This window comes from Protopterus annectens, chromosome 6.part1 (assembly GCF_019279795.1).
Source record: "Protopterus annectens isolate FY-2018-M chromosome 6.part1, PAN1.0, whole genome shotgun sequence".
Lineage (NCBI taxonomy): Eukaryota > Metazoa > Chordata > Ceratodontiformes > Protopteridae > Protopterus > Protopterus annectens.
Window position 1 is genome coordinate 443,232,445 of NC_056738.1, and position 23,426 is coordinate 443,255,870.

General features: G+C 38.2%; 1 protein-coding gene across 1 annotated transcript in view; it reads right to left on the bottom strand.

The window, feature by feature from the left end:
- LOC122805310 (rac GTPase-activating protein 1-like) overlaps positions 1 to 23,426 on the bottom strand; it is a 748,681-nt gene that overhangs the window by 312,384 nt on the left and 412,871 nt on the right. The window contains exon 8 of the mRNA XM_044075398.1: positions 9,904 to 10,034. Coding sequence (XP_043931333.1) covers positions 9,904 to 10,034 — 131 coding nt within the window. The remainder of the gene's footprint in view (positions 1 to 9,903; positions 10,035 to 23,426) is intronic.

A 23,426-nucleotide genomic window follows, 5' to 3' on the forward strand; every position in this document is an offset into this window, starting at 1 on the left:
TCTGACTGCTGTAAGATGAGTATCTGAATTGCAAACTCTTACGGTGAGTTAACTTTATTGCATTTCCCAGATTGACATGATTTCGTTGAGAAGCAATCCTGTTATGCTTAAAGTGGTGTCAGACTTTAGTTTACGCCAAACTATCCATCTCGCAGTTTTCTTTTCTCAACCTAAAAATGACGGACAAAAAATGATACTCCAAATGTTGAATGCCCACATGATGACTCAGATACTGTCTTGACAGCACTAAATCTTTCAGATCTTCAGATCAATTGTTCATTTCGTGTGAAGGTAAAAACAGGGAACAACTTGTTTCAAAGCAGACTATTTGCAAATGGTTGTCTCAGGCTATTACCTTTTGTTACACCACAAGAAAACTATTACAGGCAGGGTTAAGGTCCACTCTACCTGCCCTTGACTGCATCCATGCTTTTTAAAAAACAGAAGTATTCTAGAGGTATTCTAGGAGCACAACTTGGTCCTCCATACATATGTTTAGAAGCCATTGCAAGCATGATTCCTTCTTTAGGTCTAGCTCATATTTTGCTAGGAGCATTTTCCAGGGGCTTTTTGATCCTTCCCCTTCCATCTCACAAATATAGTAAAGCTAGTGCAATCTGCCACATAGCCAGGACTACTGCAGCGGTGATCAATATGATGAGCACAGTACAGTTGTCTAAGGAAATTCACCATAACGATAGATGTTCAAATGATTACTGCTGCAGTAGCCACTCCCTTCCCTCCATTCCCCTTGTTTTTTTTTTTTTTTTGGTGTTTTATTTATGTTATGATGTGAATATTTTTTTGCTGATCCTAGCATTGTTCCTTCAGAGCTCAACCTCCCTCTGTCTATTGGCATAAAAGCTCTGAAGGTCTTGGAGCGCAAACCTGTCTTTCTAGTCTGCTTAGCTTGAGCTAATGACTTGGGCATGTGGAATTTACTCAAAGTTTGGAAGTTGGCTTGCTGTTATATTACTGGCAGGATATACACCATATAGCTTAGGCTACTGTGGCAGTAATCATTTGAACATCTACTGTTGTGGCAAGTTAACTTGTACAACTGTACTTTCAGCATGTTCTATTCCCAAATAGATTTTCTTACTATCTGCAGCAACTGTTCTTCATGAATATATGGTGTAAATGTTCATACTAATGTTGTAGAATCAATATAATTCTGATATATTTCTGATAAATTTAAGTCCCCAGTTAGTATTATTTTTTTCATCCTATGTTTCATGCAAGAAATGTAAATTCCTCTAGGTCATCAGCACTTGAGTTTGGTGGTCTATACATGGAAACACTTGCAATCATTTCCAGGGTTGTAGTTACTGTCACAGTTAGTCAATATATAGCCCATCCATCTACAACACCTTTTTCCCATTTTAATCCATGGGGTCGGGGTGTTATTTCAACAGTAACAATCTAGTGCCAAGGTTTACACCTCTTGGTGGCTAGCATTGCCACGGTAGTTTTTCCACACTACACACACACACACACACACACACACACACACACACACACACACACACACACACACACACACACTCCTATAGCCAACTTAGAGAATGCCCAATCCACCTACTGCCAGCCTTTGGAAAATGGGAGGAAACTGGAGAACCTGGAAGAAATCCAGGACATGCAGACTCCACAGACCGCACAAAGAAGGCACCCCTCAGCAGATAGTCAAACTTGGAACCTCTTGCTGTGAGGCAACAACACTATTTGCTGTGCCATTGGGGTCAAATATGTAATGATCACAGTTCTCATAAAAACTTTTATTTCCTACCATAGCACCACTTAATTTTTTTGTAAGAATGTCTGTTATAATAACATTTATACCCTGACAGAACTAACTTCAAGTCATTGTTATTTAACCATGTTTCACAATAACAACAATCTTATATGAATGCAGCAAATTTTCCAGTAAAAGAACTTTATTGCTAATGCTCATGGTATTAAAATCAGTACAGATGAGTCTATGACAGATGTTTGAGGAATCAAAACTTCAAATGCCTATCTTACAAGTAAAACAGTTTGAATTATAAATATTTCAATGCACTCCACTTCAAATCACAAAGATTCAAAATCTTTTTTTTTTTTTTTTTTTTTTTGCAGGAAGCAAGCCCCCCGGAACACTCCATGAGAGGGCTGGCACCCACCCCCCCCAACATCCCCTGCTAATTTTATATATCAGCTGCAAGACTGCACTAGAGCGGAGAAAATGTGAATTCCCTGATCTCCACTGTACAGCAATCTTGTACTCAAAAAGCTGGTACATGCGATCCAGCTGATTTTTGATCAGCTGTACTGGCTTTTTTCCCCTTTGGAATATTACCGTTTTGATGGGTTGTAGGGAACATGCACAAATAATTCAAATTTTGCACCCTATGAATTATTATATTTCTTACCTGGAAGCAATCCAGTCTTGGGTTAGTCAAATATTGCAGTATATCTGCTGCAAAAAGTCTTGTACCTTTTCTTCACAAATGGACTACTCTTCTTTCTACATGTAATTTATGAAAAATATGCTTTAACATTTGTACAAGCTATGTTATCTAAGAGAGCTGTAAATTCCCTAACAGTCAACGAGTCCTTGAAAGTGATGTCGTTTGAACCAACATGAATAAAAACAGCTTCATACTTCTTTACATTCTGGTGTTCTAAGGTCCTACTCACAACATGCAGTTTTGTTGCTGGCATGCATAATGTTATTCAGTGCACATTATTCTCTCTGCAAATTTTAAGTATTAGTTCCTCTAATGAATACATCTCATAGGTAGGTAGGTACTAGGCTATTGGCCCTGGGGCCTATATAAGCCTAGCCAAAAGTGTACCCTGACGTTCGCCACCCAAGAAAATTATTTTCCTGTGCCCCTGTCAAGCAGAGCCACAGGAGTGATCCCCGGGGTGAATTTCCTATTCCCCATCCAATCATCAAGATTTTTCTTGAAGAGTGCTAATGAGGAGCTTTGTTTGATATAGACAGGTAGTTTGTTCCAGAGTATGGGAAGTCTCTGGGACAGGAATCTATCCCTCCAGCATGTTCTGTTTATTGTAGTAACAAGGTTTAGGTCCTTAGAGCATGTAGCTCAGAGGGATTGAGATTTCTTTAAATGGAGCATGTCCAACTGCTCTGGGTTTGACATAACTTTGTATGTTAGGCAGTGATCGTCTCTGAGTAGGTGATATGCGACGGAGTAAAGCTGGAGTTTTTTGAGACTGTCTGCATAGAGCATCTGTTTGAGACCGGTAATCCTCTTTGTGAGGTATTTCTATGGCCTTTCTAGTTGTAGATGTCTTGTGAGGTACATATCAAATGGGCACTGTACTCTATAATGGGTTTAATGAGTGACGAGTAGAGGGGAACAATGACCTCTTTTTTCCTGGATGAGAAACCTTTTGTGATGAGGTGTGCCACGTAGAAGGATTTCCTGACTACTGTGGTGATGTGATTATCTAAGGAGAGACTACTGTCCACCTGTGTCCCAAGGTCTCTTTATCACACTTTCGGTGTTAAGTAGACTACCACCTATGTTGTAGTTCATGGGTACAGAGTTTTTACCAAAAGGGATGACAATGCACTTTTTGGCATTGAGCTTGAGGCCATGGCTTTGACACCAGGCATCTGTCTCAGTGAGGCCCTTTTGTAGGATGTACACATCCATTAGGAGTTTTGATTATGGCTCCTAGTTTACAGTCATCTGTGAACTTCATTAGCCAAAAACATTCTGTGTTAACCTGTACTTCTGAGAAGAAGATGCCAAACAGGAGAGGACCCAGGACTGAACCCTGTGGTACTCCACTTGTCACTGGTCTGAAGTCAGATTTAGAGTCTACTTTCACAGTGTGGGTTCCGTCAATGAGCCAGCTGGCAACCATTCTTGTGACATAGGGATTTATACCTAGTTTAGTGAGTTTATCTATAATTCCAGAGTTGGGAATTGTGTCAAAAGCCTTGGCAAGATCTAGATAGGCTGTGTGAACCAAGTTACCCTCATCTACAGCTTTGGTGACTACTTCAGAGAAGTCTATCAGGTTTACGAGACATGATCTGCCTTTTACAAAGCTGAACTGGGTGGGGTCCAGAGTCTGAGATTACCAATGACATTGTTTACAAGTTCTATGAGGATACATTCCATAGCCTTGCAGACCAGGCTTGTCAGGCTAATGGGGCAGTAGTTCCCGAGGTCTGTGGTGGCTCCCCCTTTGTGGACTGGGATAACCGTCGCGGTGCACCATTCAATGGGCACAAAGCCTGAGGTGAAGCTATGACGGAAAATGGCACTTAAGTGGGGTGCCAGTTCGATCTGTAGTTCATGTGGAATGCAGCCTGGGATGTTGTCAGGACCCATGGATGCTGTGTTCTTGGCTTTGGAGAGTGTGGTTTTTACCTGTGCAGCCATGATTACTGGAACTTTGCATTCTTCCAGTATAGAGATGGGCCCTTTAGGGGGTGAGAGGGGGGTACAGTTAGCACTGAACCCATCTGCCAGGATTTTGGCAATATCAGTTGGTTCTGTATATTTAGTGTCATTGTGCTGTAACTCAGAGCAGATCTGAGTGTTGCCATTGAGATTCTTGACATAGCTATAGAATGCTTTGTGGTTGTCTTTAGAATCAGTGGTGATTTTGTGTTCGTAACTAGCTTTGGAGGATTTTATGAGGGACCTCAGCTTTTTACTGAGGCTGACCTCCAATCATGAGTTTTTCCTCTTTTTTGCAACAGTTTCTTTCTTTTGTTGTAGAGTTTCTTTATAGCAGGGGGCCACCAGATTGGCTTCCTTTTTTTGGAGGATAGCATTTTGGCTCTGCTAGGGATTGCATTATCCATGCACTCGTGTAAGTGCTTATAAAGTGCATTTCTGTAGGATTCAGCAGTCATACCTCTATTGTCCATCTGCATGGGTGTTGTGAAGTTTGCCACTTCTGTCTTAAGAAGCGTGAAGCTTTGGAGAAATTTTTCACGGCGGTTTCCCTAATGGGGGGGGGTGGAGGCAGGATGTGGATGTCTAGGGTGATTATCTTGTGGCTGGATCTGTCCAATGAGGAATTGACCTCCGGTATGGAACACTGGTTGCCCATGTTGGTAATGACCATGTCTAGGATATTGCTGCCCCTGGTGGAGGTGTGGCTAAGTTGATCCAATGTGTTGGAATTTATGAATTCCAGAAAATGTTGAGCAAAAGAGTTGGTACATGAGTACTTTTCCCAGTTAATGGTGGGGTAGTTGAAATCAGCCATTATTAGGTGTTAGGTTGTACCCTAATATTTTCCAGTGTATCAAGAAATGAGGAGTGGGAATCCTGAGGCATGGTGGGGGATCTGTAGCGAGCTACAATTTGGATTGCGGTCTTGCCCAGAGTTAGTTGCACTTGTATAATCTCGGATGCATTATGCTGAGCAACTATCCTGGAGGTGTGGATATCCTTAATAAATATGGACACACCTCTGCCTTTAGTGTTTTGGTCCAGGTTAGGTGGACTCCAATCTCCAATTACTAGCGTATCTAATTTCTGTGCAGAAGTGAAGAATGTCTCATGCCTACTTTAGTAATGTCAGCTCCTTCAATTGTTACAAAATAATGATCTTCGTCACCGTTAGTCTTGTCAGTCTCATTATTTTCTCCACTTATTTCATTTATACACATGCAGTTCTCATCTGGCTGTCTTTGCACCTCCTCAACCTGAGCCACGTTGTAAACTTCAGTTTTTGTCTTCTTTTTTCTAAGTTACATTAATCCTTTCAAGTTCAGTTTAGATTTCTTCCTTTTAGCCTGCTCCTTGCTTCTTGGTTATGCCTTCTCTGCTGGAAAATGATGACATTTTATAGACTGTTTTGTGGTCGAACAATGTTATCATTCCCTGTAATCTGTGTGTTACATAAATGTAATAAAGCAGTGTCCTTTTAAGTGTATTATACTCTTTTCATTATAGACATTTTATGTTTCCTTCAACTTATTTGTTCTGACCTTCTTTTGTTTTTGTTCAAATTTTCTTCTACATGCTCCGAATCCTCAGATTGCAGAGTACCTGCATCCTGTATTCCAAAGTTGTCATTGGTAGGATCATGTTTATTAGGGTCTAAGTGATCCTTACTGGCAGATGGCACTTCCTTTCCTAAATGCGTTCTGTTTGCACTTTGCCTAATATTATTTAGCTCATCATCCAAGTTATTAGTATAAGTAACAGTTTTCTGAGCCGTACTAATTGCACAAGAGCAATAATCTTCAGTAAGTCTAGATTTACTATAAATAACAGTAAGCAAATCATTCATCTTTTGACAGAAGGAACAAAGTTCTAGTGTTATCTATGCCACCTTTATATATGCATATCATTTAGTACATGGAGCAAGATACTTAAGCTAATCTTTAATGGCATACTCCCTTAAAGAATCTATTCTTAGCTATAAACAAAATGTTAAAAGAAAAACAAACCATCCATATCACTGACAACAGCATTCAAAGAATTACAAACAAATTGTTTATCCAAGGTCAACTGTGTAAGAAAATCACACAAACAATTTGCCAAAAATATTAAATGAAGTGCACTTAACTAACCTAGTACAAAGAAAAGCTGTTAATAAAGCAGTCATTATGACCTACTGTACCAGTCACACTAAAATGCTGGAAATCACTATTGCTTGTAGTCGCAAACTCATTATAACAGCAAGAATCACAAGTAAAAAATATAAATCAAAATAAATCTTTTCCTAACAAGCAGTGACAAAAATAAATCACAAAACAACATTTTCATATAAGCTATGGCGTGTGTCTACAGACTGTATAACTTTATAGCTGATAAGGCCCCTTTGGAAGGCTGATTACAATGCATCCCTTTTTTCCAACAAACAGTGAAAATTAAAGGGAAAGACATTGTATCTTTCATAGATGTGTGTTTATGTATGTGTACAATCAGTGGTGGTGGGGCTGACATACTCACCTAGATTAATGAGAAAATCCTGCATCTTTGCTTCTTTACAATGTGCTTTAAAGACACTTAAGTAAGTAACAATAAAAAATAAGGTACTGCAACATGAAAGACATGGGGGACACTACACACAAGGGATATTATATACAGTGTGCCCTAAAGGCATTAAAAGATTCAAACCCTGTACTTTTGCATCTCACACAGGAGGGTTTTAGCCCTCTGCACCACCACTAGACACCAGGAATATTGTAAAATATATAGACCATGTGAAAAAAAAAAAAAGTGAAAAATGTGTGGTGGTGGTGGGAGGAAGATTACAAACCCTGCATACAGGAAGCAACAGCATTAATACACTATGCTAACTGATCAGTTAACGTAATAGGAATTTATTTCAAACTCTAATCACTGGCATTATTCAATGACTGCAGCAGTTACCAAGTTACAAGGAACAAAGTATTTACAAGAGGCAACAGCAGGAGCAACCTGTAAAATAAGGGACAGACAATTGACAGGAATGGGTGTATGTCTGTGTAGAGGGACGCTTCAGGACAAAACTGTGAGGAATACTAGACAACACCATGGAGAATAGTTAAATAGTTACTAGAGCAAAAGGACTAGCATCACGCTACACTTTATGAACACTAAGAAGAAGGAAACTCTAATGTCTGGCATTATTGAGAGACTGTAATGATCCATGATTTATGTGGTCTAGAGCAAAAAAAATTAAGAAACATTACAAAAAGTCTGTCATCTTGGAGGCAGGTAAAAGGTAGGTTAGTGCGTGTGTGTGTTTGAATGTGTGTGAGAGAATGAATGGGGTTGCCTGTACCAATGAGATGCATGCACCGCCAGTATTGATAACCACAGGAGAGTGCTGATTTGTACCTGTAGTAGTTAAGGGCGATTCAGAAGTATTCAAATTAGTTGATAATGAGGTCTTTTCTAATGCATCTTAATCTTCAATTCCCACATAATGTAAACAAACTCTTTTTGCCACAGGTCTTAGCACAAGAACTGGATTTTTTTCTGAATCACTGGGTTTGTGATTACTCTGTATGTTAGATTAAAAAAGTGGTCTGTACTGCTAATGTATTTTCATTGTTTTGGATTCTATAGCGTTTTTCTCCAGAGCTCTGCTAAAAAGGGGTTGTGCCTGGTCAAAGTTTTCAAGGTAAGCAAGCAACCTACCAAGCAAATAAATAAATATATCAATTCATAAATAAAGGGGCCCTTCAGTTATATGTGAAGCCAAATGTCTGAGCACTGCACTGATTTTATTTTTATTTATTATTTACCATTTGTTGACCTGGGTAGTGCACTGATCCAGGTGGATCACTGTCAGCCTCCACCTGAGAAAACAACTAGGAAGTAAGGCTAGAAAGTAGGAAGTAATTACGGTACAAAGAGGACAATTACAAGTTTAAGCACACACATTACAACTTTGTACAAGTCTGTCTAACACAGTAGGAGTCTATCTTATGCAACATTCAGCATGTAAAAATATTGTAACAACATATTAGAAGTGTATTGTAAAGTAGGAATCTTTCTAATATCAAGTACTATACAATTCTATTTACACAGTTATATGTTAATTTGGGGTATATTGACAGGATGCTAAGGTAAATGGAGGAGGACAGGTATAAAAGCAAATGTAGTGCAATAGAAGGAAGTGGGATCAGCGTGTCCGGGGAAGTGGGAATGGGGAGTCTAGGAAAAGTGGTGGAGTGTGGATTGGGGAGATGGCATGGGATGGGGTAAGGGTGTGGAAGTTGGCAAAATATAGAGAAAGGAGGGAGATGGGGGTTAATGCAGCAAGAGCATTTTAGTGTCATGTTACGAAATGCATGGACAGAGGTAGGACTGAATGTATGTAGAGGAATGGAGTTAAATATTTTATTGCCACAAGGCATTACTTAACAGCAGCTCATGTGTAAGCATTTCTTGGGCTGATTCTTTTGAACCCCATATCAACATCTCAATCTCATCCACATCAAGCAGAGGCAGAAGTATTTATCTTTGAAAACAAATTTCTGACTGCTGTACCAATTTATCCACTGGATGGATCCCATGTTATACGCACCATAATCTCATCCACAGGAAAGATAGGCAGCACTCCTAGAGGATACTGTGTGAGATTTAAGGTTTGTCATTAATTTCTCAAAATTTCTCCTGCATTGTCCTGCTCCCATTGTCAATGCAGACATTTGACTCCCTATGCTTTGCAATTGCTCCACGAATTGAGAATTCACATCTGTCCCTCTTTGTCATGCTTCAAGCAGACAAGCTTGCTTCCCTGTCCCTTCCTTCCTTCCTCCAAATGTACTCTTTTATGCAATATGTTCTTTGAAAATGTTGTTTCCTTGTACGTTCATATCCCATGTTATCTTTCAGTGGCTCTCTAACTCTGAAGGATTCCCAAATCTGTGTTTTTGCACTTTATTGCCCTTACACAAAGATGACAATTTATGACATGACATAACAGAAATAATGACGGTATTGCTTGGAGGATATTCCTCTGTTCTGCCACCATCACTCTTTCAAAGCCTACAGTGCTACAAATGTGCCTCACGTTATATACTTTGGAGATATAATAGCGGTGGGTAATTTTTACTCCCAAGGTCATCACCTCAATCCTGGCAAACTCCGCCTACAGATCAGTGAACTCCTCTCTGTGTTCTAATTCCCACTGCAATATTTGTAGATATTTCATGTTTATATTAAAATTTCCAATAAAAAAAAATCAACAAGGTGTCATGATGGTATGGCTGCTGATGAACTCTGACTCTGCAGACTACAACACCACATCTGAAATGCCCAGAAAACAAAGACAATATGTTGTAAGGAAGACCCCTTGAGCAATACAGAATCTCTGCCTTGGAAAACAAAGAGAAAATAGGGTGAATTATATTTGTATTATACTGTCATTTTTGGAAAAGCAAACAGTTGACAACCATGAGTCACTGAAGCAGATTCTTACCGTTTTGGTCATAAACTTGTGACTTGATGACCCTTCCTTCTGTGAGACTGCACTGTTTGGCTGTTCTGTTGCCTGCTCCGTCTTATCATGAATCGAGTTTTCAGACTCATCATTCCAAACAGAGGTAAGATCTGTAATAAGTCAAATAAATGTTGTTCTGGGAAGGCTGAAATTTAAATGACATATATCACATCCTAAATGTGCAGATCAAGAGGCAAAGTCTGCTTTTGGGACAGCAATTGCATAATATAAAAAGGTACTATATCAAAACTAGAGTTGCAATAAACTCATGGCAATACAAGACACACTCATACCTGCAGAAAAGATAGTAGAACTTTTTGGTTAAAGTCAAGTGTTACATAATTGTCTCTGGTTCCCAGCAAAGGTGTCCTCAGAACTAATGCTAGGGTCTGTCACAGTACTGTATGGAGGATTAGTTCTCAAAATAGCTTTTGCTGCTGTCCAAGCAGCAAATAAAGGAAAATATTTCAAAAGCAAAATACCCAAACACAACCAGAACATTTAAACTTGAAAGTAACATGCATTATACAACCAAACTCCTCAAGTCACACAATTTGCAATTATTTTTTTAAGACCAAGTGAGGCACTTCATTAAGAAGACAATAATTGGTGTAATACATACATTTTTATGTTGACTTATGGCTTTCATATGTGGAAGTACAATATGATGAATTAGTGATGAAAGTTGATTTTGTACATACATTTCTGACATTTTATTGCATTTGTAACTAACTTACTATAAGAAGGAAATGCTGTGGAGTTTATACAGTAATAGAAATTTACAGCAATAAATATGAGAATTTTATTGCTTGTCATGGCACCTAAAGAAGGCCGTCATTGACACTGCCAGGGTTTAACAGTCAGTATAGTTGATGGTGCACAGCTTAAGCTGAGTTCGCAGTTTGAAGAGTCAGTTCTCTGTTATCCTGTCACTAGTGCAAATTACTAACCAACCAAAAGCATACATGAAGGAGTAATGATAAACATTTTAGGTTTAGAAAATTATGTGACAGCATAAAGCATCTCTTTTCCCAGGCTTACGTTTCTTATTTTTTCTGTTTCATCGAAGTACAATTCTTACAGTAACCAGATGCAATTTAGAACTGCATATTTAGTTTATGAATTGTTACTTACCCTTTGTATAAGTAAGGTAATGCTTCCACAATGGGGCAAAAAAAAAACCCAACTGTACAGTAATGTTTCTGTTGAGTTCAGATTAAATCAGGTTCAGTTATTTGCTAGGACTTCTGATGGTACATATGAAAGCACTGCAATTCTTTTATCAGTAACAAAATGCTGTGTGTTGCTTCCCTATAACCACAAACTACAAAACAAGTGTTTCAGATGAGTTTGAATAAAATCAATTTCAGTTGTTTGCTTGCATTTCTGACATGCTTTGTGAAAGTATCGGCAGCAAAGTAATTTACACTGCTTCCCTGCAATTATTGTCAAATGTTTCTTGGATCCCCCCTCATTACAAGCTGCTAAACAAGAATATTTCAGCTCAGCTAAAGTCAAATTAGTTTCAAGCATATACTAGTGTTTCTGTCTGCTCTTGTGAAAACAATGCAATAGATTTGTTTCCTTTTTCATCAAGACCAAAGTACTGTATATGTTGATTCCCTGCAATCATCTTTTTACTTTGCTATTTCCGCATTCATGAGTAAATTCTAGAACAATGGGGCAATGTACTTTATTACTGGTTTAATTAGAGCAGACTACAGTGGGATAACAACTTCTATCAACCTGGATGATAGCACTTAAATTTGCTTAAAACTTCTTCAACTTAAGCTTAACCATAGTGTGTGTCCTTGAAGTATGGACACCTGTGTTGTGATGCCTTTCATAAAAGGGACCCCATCACAGTCTACGATATGTGCTGGCCAAAAAACAGGGAGCTGACCCAGATGACAAGATCCTGGATTACTGTTTCAGTCTGTAGTGGGGTGCTAGCTAAACACTATGTTGGAGAGGAGTTTTTTTCCAAATGCAATAATACTACATGGTTTTAAATTGATCTTTAGCTATTTTTCAGTATACCATTTGACAGAGAGGTTGAGATCCTGTTGCAGTGAGACTGTATCTTGGGGAGGGTGATTTGGCAATAACACCCTGCTTACAGTCATCAGCAAATGTTGATAGCCCTAGATCTGGATTTACAGTCTGGAGACTGAAGTAGTACATGCCAAATAGGCGAGATCCCAGCACTGATCCCTGACCTGCAATGCTAGATAGTACTTGCTATCTTTACTGTGTGGATTCCATCTTTTAGGAAGTTTGTTATATCCATCTTACCTCATACAGGTCCACAGAGAGGTCTTTTATGTATATTTATAATACCTGAATAGGGAATTGTGTCAAATGCCTTTGCCAGATCCAGATAGGCTGTGTGGAACAAGTGACCACTATCCACTTGACCCCCCTCAAGGAAGTTTACCAAGACGAAAAACATGATCTCACTTTGACATAACTCAAACTGCTATGCACACTGCTGAGGGTTAAGGTGCACAATATCAGATTGCTGAAGGTTAAGGTGCACAATATCGCACTGCTGAAGGTTAAGGTGCACAATATCGCACTGCTGAAGGTTAAGGTGCACAATATCGCACTGCTGAAGGTTAAGGTGCACAATATCGCACTGCTGAAGGTTAAAGTGCACAATATCGCACTGCTGAAGGTTAAGGTGCACAATATCGCACTGCTGAAGGTTAAGGTGCACAGTATCGCACTGCTGAAGGTTAAGGTGCACAGTATCGCACTGCTGAAGGTTAAGGTGCACAATATCGCACTGCTGAAGGTTAAGGTGCACAATATCGCACTGCTGAAGATTAAAGTGCGCAATATCACACTGCTGAAGATTAAAGTGCGCAATATCACACCGTTGAAGATTAAAGTGCACAATATCACACCGCTGAAGGTTAAGGTACACAATATAACACTGCTGAAGGTTTAGGTGTACGATATCACACTGTTGAAGGTTAAGGTGCATGATATCATGCTATTGAGGGTTAAGGCATATGATATCGCACTAGTGAGGGTTAAGCCATACGATATCACACAATGGAGGGTTAAGGCATATGATATCACACTATGGAGGGTTAAGGTATATGATATCACACAGCTGAGGGTTAAGGTGTAGATCACACAGATGAGGGTTAAGGTGTATGATATCACACAGATGAGGGTTAAGGTGTATGATATCACACTGCTGAGAGTTAAGATACATGATATTTTCAATATTGCAGTTTATGAAAGCAGATTTAATGTGCTCCATGGCACGCAAATTAGACTGCTTAGACTGATAGGTTGGTAGTTCCCATAGGCTGAAATGGGGTCCTCTTTATGAAGGAGCATAACAACAGGTGTCCATACTTCAAGGATATACCCTATGGTTAAGTGTACGTTAAGTAATGTTAGGACGGGTCCCATAGGGCATGTTTGGCAACCAAGTATGTTGTATGGACCCATTGATGTTGTAGCTTGGAATTTTGAGAACACAGTTAAGATCTGCTCCTTTAAGATCATAGGTGGTTGGCAGGAATGTGTAGAATTCTGATGACTGTTTCCTGGATAAAGTATGCATTAAATTTATCTGCAACAGATATTTTTTATGTCATGTCTTTTGGGTCTGAATAGGAGATGCCAATTTGGATTCAGAAGGCTGACAGATGTTCCTTAATCTTCTGGCATAATTAAACCATGGTTTATAATTGTCCCTGGCTTCAGGTGTTAGTTCCAACTGATGCATGGCTTTACTCTTCCTGATATAGCTTTTTAGTTCTTTATTGATCCCTTTGAGAGTCTTTAATGTGGTCAGATTTAGATTCACTACAGAACTTGAACATAGTTTTTTCTTTTTTTCAAGAATTACTTGTACTCGTAGACCACCAGGGTGGTTTACTTTTGAATTTCCTCAGTATATTTAGTTGGTGATTGCATGTTTGTATATCTGTATGTTTGTGCTTTGAATTTCCTCAGTATATTTAGTTGGTGATTGCATGTTTGTATATCTGTATGTTTGTGCTTTGAATTTCCTCAGTATATTTAGTTGGTGATTGCATGTTTGTATATCTGTATGTTTGTGCTTTGAATTTCCTCAGTATATTTAGTTGGTGATTGCATGTTTGTATATCTGTATGTTTGCGCTTTGAATTTCCTCAGTATATTTAGTTGGTGATTGCATGTTTGTATATCTGTATGTCTGTGCTTTGAATTTCCTCAGTATATTTAGTTGGTGATTGCATGTTTGTATATCTGTATGTCTGTGCTTTGAATTTCCTCAGTATATTTAGTTGGTGATTGCATGTTTGTATATCTGTATGTTTGTGCTTTGAATTTCCTCAGTATACTTAGTTGGTGATTGCATGTTTGTATATCTGTATGTTTGTGCTGCACTCACTCACATGCCCATCAACTACAACTCCAGTATTTATAAATGTCCTCAGCGTATGTGACGCAGCTTTCACCAGCAGGTGTGTCTGCGCATTGCTGCTACTTTTCTTCCTGGCCCTAAACATTTCAGACGAATGTTAAGCAATAATTAAACAGCTCCATCTCCTGGATGGGCATGAATGAAATGTGAAACAGCCAGCACACTGACTGATAATGTGAGCAGTAGACAAATGTACTGTGTAAAGGGAGATTGTAGGATTTTTGAAAGGAGTCCTAAATTGAAGCTTTTGCCCAGTACAGTAAATACTGACAACGTCAGTGATTTCTGTCCTCTCAGTTGAATAGTACTGCAACCACCGAAGAGCAGGTTTGCAAAGAAATGTGCTCAAACTAAGCCTGTCAGCTTACAAGACTTAAAAAAAAAAAAAAAAAAAAAAAAAAAAAAAAAAAAAACACTACTCATTTGATGCACCTGAAGGACCTCCTACAATTAAGAAATGAGATCATAATTCAGAAGTATTTATGCATCGAATTAAATGTCTCTTAGGGAAAAAGACAATCATGCTGGCATGATCCCCTGCAGTATGGTAAATTTAAAGTATTAAAAGAGATAAAACTGAGCTACAATGGACACTTCCTAGGAGTTATGTTAACTTAAAAATGCTCTCTTGTAATCATATAGAACAAGTTCACTTACAAATATCCTCTAGTAATGTCATAAGCAAGAAGTCGTAAGTAAAGTTCATGTATGCTGACATAGAATTTGCTATTTTAAGCTAGCTGTCATGAACAGCAGGAGAAAAAAAAAACACCAACACCACCATATGTAATGTCACAGGACAAGAAGGGGTAATTCAAGCTCATGTTTGCTGGCTCAGAATGATCTCTTTTAAGCACTGGTTATGAACATCAGGAAAAAATAATTGTACGTTATCATGAATAGCCCCCGTCCCCACATCAACAGAAGTGGTCTTAATTTTTAATCCACTGAAATATTCATTGGTAAATACTAGGCTAGCAGTTTACAGAATATCATAAGTCTAGCCAGCATTAAACCCTGTTTATATAATCAGTATACTCAACATGCCAGGATTGCAGATTTTGTTCATTAGTTATGCTTAGGTATAGACAGTATAGAATGCCATTCGTTATACAAATGATGCCTCTTTATGCTAAATTAATTTAAATTAAAGTTTGTTTCATTCACTTCTTTCCAAAGTCAGCAAACCTAGAATAGCAAATGTTCTCACATAATATTTCAGTGTCGTAGACAGTTGTAGCTTATATGATGCTCAGTCCAGCTTGGGGGTGTATTTTAGAACAGAAATTCATTATTTCATAACTCATGAACTTGGTGTAATAGCCAGGGTGGACACCTACATGAGATTACTTTGTATCCAGCTTCACAGAAGCATATAGGTGCTGTTTTTTTTTTTAGACTATCACAATGTTGCATCAGTGAAAATGCAATTATATTTTTGTCAACCCACAACTGTTTATGCTTCAATTTACTTCTTGCATTGGTTTGTTGTGTTTAAAAGAGAACTGAATGTCAACATGCACTTAAATGTGACAGCAGAAATGGTGGTTAAAAAGTGTACTCAATAAAATGAAGCAAGAATCAAAAAACCTGCATTTGAATGCATTCTGACAATATACTGCACAATATTTGTAGGGGGTGGTAAATAGGAAATGGCAGGATAATCACTTGTCAGTGTGACAAAAACGTTGAGAGTTTTAAATCAAAACATATGTTGAAGCTAACAGGTGCTATTTTTGGAAAAGGTACATGTGCACGTTGTGGTTATTATGCAAATAGCTTGTACTTAAGCTTGCAGTATGAAATGTTTTAAGAACAGCTTCAGTACAAGTCAGATATACTGTGGTCACCTACAGATTCCCATATACCTAAATGCTGCCCTTCCTTGTGGCAAATTAAAACACAACATAGCCCAATCACACTAGTGTTTACACGTGATGAGTTGGTTGTCAGTCCTGTAGAATACTAACTTATAACAATCTGCCCAAGTACAGAGGAAGAAGGCTATAAGGTATTAAAGAGATAATTCCTGTAGTCCAGAGTTCGATTCTCTCAGCCTGCATTTGCTTACTGTTTGACTCGCAGCAAGTCATTTAAATACAGTCATTCCCAGATCATCCTTTTATAGGGCACTTATGTTCAATCGGTTTACTCAATTAAAAAATAAAAATAAAATGGTACAGCTCCCAACATACAATACAAGTCTGTAACAGTGAAGATATGAACTGACATGACAATAAAAAGCAGCTCTCAGATGCTCATTACATAACCAAGGCTGCCAGGAGGCATACGCACTGCATACACTTCAATACAGTAGCTTTAAGGGGGGGGGGTAGCTGCAGACTGGCAGTACTAGGATATTAGGGCACGGAGGCAAGGTTACAGTCTAAAAATTAAAAGAAATACTACACATATGGCATGAAAACACCTTGACAAACTGCACAGCAGTTTTCAGCTCATTAGGTGTTAAATGTTAACCAGTGTTTAACAACTGGTCATTTGTAGGGTAATAACTGATCAGCTGGCACAGTCTGGAAGATAAGGGAAAGCCACAAGAAATCAAACAGACTTCCTGGTTCTATGATGTGGCTTCCTCTTACCTTTTGACAGTTCTGTTTCTCCTATTGGCTGAAGAGTGCAGGGGATGACATCAGTGGCGGGAGAAGTCTGTGGGTCTCAGTGCAACCCAGAACAATCTGATATTCATAGCTTAGTAGTAAACACCAGCTGGAAATAGGTGCCCCTAAATCTGGCACCCAGTCCTGCCTTCATCCAAGACAGGCAACCTCTTCTCAACTTGACCCGTCTCCGATATTTGAAGCTCTTGTTCTTGCTCTCTCCTGATTTGTAATTGCATTGGTTCCTATATAAGATTTTACTGTGTAATATGTCCAAAACATGAAATATGGCAAACATATAATACAAGAGGTTAAGAGTTTACTGTGTAACATGACTGAAATGTAAATGCAGCCCCATCTGATCGATGTTCCCCTACATGAATTCTGGCTAAAGGCACTTTAGATAACTGCATATTACAAGTACAACACAAGTAGAAATCTAGACTTAGCTGTACCCCACATATTTCAAAAACTCTTATGCTTTACATAGGAATACAATGCTATTAAGTGACAAAACAAACATTAGTACCATGTTTGTTGGTAACATCAAACAGAAGATGAGACACTGGCAGCTCACAAAAATATGATAATGCATTACATTAGATAAGTGAATACTACTTTCAAAAATACTTTGTGAAGTGAAATGCACTCTATAAAATTAGTCAGGCAAAGCATTCATGTAACTTCCCCATAATAAACACTGGCCAATAACTTCTATTCACAAATCAAGAGAATTTCAGCAGAATGCAAGAGTTTCTGTGCTACAAACCTAACATCACTCTGCTCCCCAAATCTAAATTCCTGTTATACCCAAAAATGCACCTACTGGCAGTGACAGCATGTATGTATTGGTCATCTTTGTTACGGAAATCCTGGGGTGTGCAAAGGAGGACAGTTAGAAGCCCCTAGTGTAATGAACCCATAGTGCAAAACTGACCCCATGTTAACAGGACTGTTACAGTGTTAGTAAAATAATTATGGTAGACAACACTCCAGATGTTCACCTTATTAAACTGTCTTTTGAAATCTGAACCAAGTTGCCATCCCTGTAGGAAACAACCAATGATGGTATAACTAGTTTCAAATCACATCAGGAAAATAATTGCATAGTTTCTGTCCTTACCTAAATGTCACTTATGTCAGCACCTCTGACAATAAAAGGACCATTCTGCTTCCATCCCCTACAAATGAGGGGTCAGCTGCAAATTCCTTTTTGTTTCTTTCTTTTTTTCCCCCCGACTCCTCCACCACGTTTTACTAGGATCCTCGTCCCTTTGTAAAATCAAGCACCATCTCCTCAAGTAATTTAAATTCAATTAAGTAAATAATTTCGAGCTGGAATACTAATAACTGTATAGACTATTATGCATATGTAAATTCAACTGCCGTACACTTCCCTAGGTCACCCTTTGCCAGATTATGATGCTATTTTTCTGTTCTTTAATTAACTGTAGCTCTCTTTAATAAGATGCAAAATAACTGAACAAGTGTATATCATATGCACTTTATTTAATATTTGATGCTTTCATTCACTTCTTCACAAAGTAAGAGTTGTACTTTTGATTATCAGTTTTTCAGTCACTTCTAGTACTTACTTCTTAAATTAGTCCATTTAAGAATCTTTTTTTTTTTACTATTATACAGATCCTGGGAACTACCGCCCCATTAGCCTGACGAGCCTGGTCTGCAAGGCCATGGAACGTATCATCATGGAACTCATAAACAAAGAAACTGGTAATCCCCAAACTCTGGACGACATCCAGTTCGGGTTTGTAAAAGGCAGATCATGTCTCCTAAACCTGATAGACTTCTTTGAGGCAGTCAGCAAAGCCATAGATGAGGGTAAGGTGGTTCACACAGCCTATCTAGATCTCGTCAAGGCTTCCAATACTATCCCCCACTCTGGAATTACAGATAAACTCACTAAACTAGTTATAAATCCCTATGTCACAAGATGGGTTGCCAACTGGCTCATGGACAGAATCCACACTGTGAAAGTAGCAGACTCCAAATCCAACTTCAGACCAGTGACAAGTGGAGTACCACAGAGTTCAGTCCTGGGTCCTCTCCTGTTTGGTATATACTTCTCTGAAGTACAGGCTAACACAGAATGTCTTTGGCTAACGAAGTTTGCAGATGACTGCAAACTGGGAGCCATAATCGAAACTCCTAACGATGTGGACATCCTACAAAAGGGACTCACTGAGACAGATGCCTGGTGTCAAAGCCATGGCCTGAAGCTCAATGCCAAAAAGTGCACTGTCATCCCCTTTGGTAAAACGTCTGTACAAATGAACTACCACATAGGTGGTAGTCTACTTAACACAGAAAGTGTGATAAGAGACCTTGGGACACAGATCGACAGTAGTCTCTCCTTTGATAATCACATTGCCAAAGTGGTTAGGAAATCCTTCTACATGGCACACCTCATTACAAAAGGTTTCTCATCCAGAAAAAAAGAGGTCATTGTTCCCCTCTACTCATCACTCACTAGACCCATTATAGAGTACAGTGCCCCTTTTGGTATGTACCTCACAAGACATTTACAACAACTGGAGAGGCCAGAGAAATACCTCACAAAGAGGATTACTGGCCTCAAACAGATACCCTATGCAGACTGTCTCAAAAAACTCCAGCTTTACTCTGTCGCATATCGCCTACTCAGAAGCAATCTCTGCCTAACATAAAAAGCTATGTCAAACCCAGAACTGTTGGACATGCTCCACTTAAAGAAATCCCAATCCCTCCGAGCTACACGTTGTAGGGACCTAAACCTTGTCACCACAATAAACAGAACTTGCTGGAGGGATAGATTCCTGTCCCAGAGACTTCCCATATTCTGAAAGACTACCTATCTATGTCAAACAGAGCTCCTCATTAGCACTCCAAGAAAAATCTTGATGATTGGATGGGAAATAGGAAATTCACCCCAGGGATCACTTCTGTGTTTCTGCTCGACAGGGGCACAGGAAAATAGTTTTCTTGGGTGGCGAAAGCCAGGGTACCTTTTTGGCTAGGCTTATATAGGACCTAGGGCCAATAGCTTAGTACCTACCTATGAAACCATTACATTTTGCCCTCTTACAAGCTATGGCTGGCAGTGAGCCCAAGGCTAGTTTCAGTATAGCAGGCATTGCGTGCCTATTAAAGGATATGCCAGATGTCAACCCTTTTGTCTAGTATTCTGCTTTAACTCGTTCCCAAGTATTGGTTTGTAAAAAAATTAATCCAACTTTAGGCTGTGGTCAAATACATAAGGAACAATAGCCTTTTTATGTTGGAATTCTCAGCTGTCCTTTATGTGGAATTTCACAAAATGTGTTATGCTTTCAAAGCAATATTTCCTTTACCTTTCAACACGGAACCCCTTCTATGATATGGGGGCTTGCCTTATTTACTTTTAACAGAATGTGAGTGGCACCACACTTCATGAAATACCTATGTTCATGTCTACAGAAGTGGTAAATGTATTCTCCTCCCACCAAGGCCCAAATAAAAGTGCAGCATTAACCCATTAACCAAATGACATTCTGACACCGATTAAACAAAGGACTGAAAGACAAATCCGGTTTGCCCTGATAAGTACATACTGTGATGACTATTAAAATATTAACATATACTGATGCTTAATTTTTAATAAAAAGGTCCAAAATTATGAATTTAATTGATTATTTTTTAAAAGAAAATGATTTTTTTTTAATTAATTGCAGGTGATAAAATTATAGTGGTTACTCTTTCTAATCTCTTCTTCACTAACATAATTGTAGGAAGTCTGTTGCTCAGGTCTATGAAGTAACAGCTGGAGTTTGGGGTACAGAGAAACCGCTTTCAGATGTAAATTTCAAAGCATCATAAATGTTACTGGCATTAGTTATTTTTTATTGCTGGTACAGAGATGAGCTGTTTGTATTTTCTTGTTGACAAAGGCAACGGAAAATATAAGGTTCTAAAACATGAGGATTTTCAGCTATGTTATGTTATCAGTTATAATCTGCCTTAATGTCAGTTATTTCTGTGTTTTAGAAATCATTCCATTGCAGAAAAGTTATAAGAGTAATCAGGTCATCAACTACTTACATTTGAAAGTGGGATCAGGAAGCTACTGGGATCAGGAGGGGAGGATCACGCATTCTAAGGGCAACTTTCTTTTTTGAGGGGTTGTTGGGATTAACACTTCACTGCCTAGACATCGTAAGGGTTTACTAAGTTGAATGCTGTTTGCTGTCAAAAAGCAATTACTAGAATGGGAATTAAAACCTAAACCAGCCATAACTGTAGTAATGAATATTGAAAAGGAGATAAAAGACCCAGAGGTATGATCTTTAGAAAAGGAAAGGAGCAAATTACTTCGAAATAAATTAAATTTGTGGGAACTTTATTTATTTATTTATTTAACATTTGTTGACTGGGAAATTCTGACTAGGACAGAACCTATTTTCAGTGGAGGCCCAGGGTAAAGCATTCTAGGCGCATGTCTTTGGAATGTGGAAGGAAACTGAAGTACGCATAGGAAACCCATGTGAACACAGAGAGGAGATGCAGACTGCACAGAAGGCACCACAGCTGAGAATCAAACCAGAGAACCTCTTGCTGTGAGGTGATGACGTTAACCGCTGCACCACTGGAAATCCCAACTTGCAGAATAACATTCAGCAGGAGGAGTGAGGTTTAAAGTAGGGCAGGAAATGAGCAATTTATGTAATAACTGAGAGAATGATAATTATTTTAAAACCATATGTATAGTCCATGATAACAATGGGAAACCACTTTGGTTTTCTTTTCTAATAATGTATGGATACCTGTGTTGCTACAACTGTGATTTAATAAAGATGTAAAAAAAATTAAAAAGAAAGGCTGTGTATATAATGGAGATGCTTCTGAAAAATAATAAAACATGCTTAAATACCCAGAAAAGCATACTGCTCTCATACAAAACAAACATGCCAGTGCTCCTCTAATGAGGAAAATTGAAAAAAAAAAAATATATATATATATATATATATATATATATATATATATATATATATATATATATATATATATATATATATATATATATATATATATACATATGTGTGTCTACTTCACATGATCGACATTTCAGAATGTCGAAGACCATATGGCCGAGACCATATGATCGACATTCAAAATGTCGACCATGTAATAATAAAAAAAAAACAAAACAACAATAACTCACCTTCACACTGCTAGCAGGGGGGCCACGCCCATCTGCAACCCCTGTGGGGGGCTCCACCCCCTGACCCCCCTGGGAATTTAAATATACCATCTCTGAGATCGCACTACAGTGCAGAAGATGGAAATCTTTCCATTACACACTCTACGAAGATGCCAGTTCCACATGGTCGACGTTTCGAATGTCGATCATATGGACTCAGCCATATGGTCTTAGACATTCTGAAATGTCGACCATGTGAAGGGACCCATATATATATATATATATATATATATATATATATTTATATATATATATATATATATATATATATATATATATATATATATATATATATATATATATATAAATATAAATATAAAATATACATTCTACAAATTAAAAAAAAATGCAGAAACCTAAAAGGATGTAGGATGCATGGGCATTTCCAGATAGGTTCCACTCAAAAAAGTGTGCGTAGTGGATTTTCTTGTGAGAAAGAACAACTACATTATATACATAGCAATGAGCTGTGCCACTTTTACAATCCCCAAAACCTGTCCATAAACAACTCCTCTCAGTTCTGTAAGACACATCTTTACTGTGTACAGTATCTGAAGAAGAGACTGGTTTTATGAGCAGCTCAGTATACTGCCTTTTGTAGTATCATGAATGGTAAGTGGATGCAACATGTCTAACTTATTATGCTGAGTCTGTTTTGCACTGTAGTAACAAAGAATAAAAAAACACTTGGGTTCAAATGTATGTGGCACTAGGAAGGATGTAAAATCTTAACATACAGGAAGTGGAGAAAATATCCTTAGCTGTACAGTTTTAAATGTTTCATAGCATCACAAATGTGCAGTTTTGAAATTAAAAAAAAATTAACTTCTTATTCATGATGTAATGCCTTAATGACCGGACAGTGGAGTCACCCAAGGGCATTCTCATTTAGAAGGTGTCCAGAAACTACATCTCTTACTGAGCCCATCAGTTTTCTTCTAAAAAAATGTGTATATACTTAACAAATTATACTGTGGTAAAAATTATGCATTTGTAAGGAATTCAAAAACAGAGGAGTCCCATACTCAAAGGAGAGCCTAATACACATTTTATCATCATGTTATAAGTTTAAACTAAATCTAAAATATAAAGAAAACATCTCATTTTGAAAGAGTAGGAGTTAAAATGTGACTACATTAGCAGACTGACAATGTTAAGGCAACAGCTGAACTAAGCATTTTGAACAAGTAGGCAAAAAGAGTAATTCTGAGTAAAC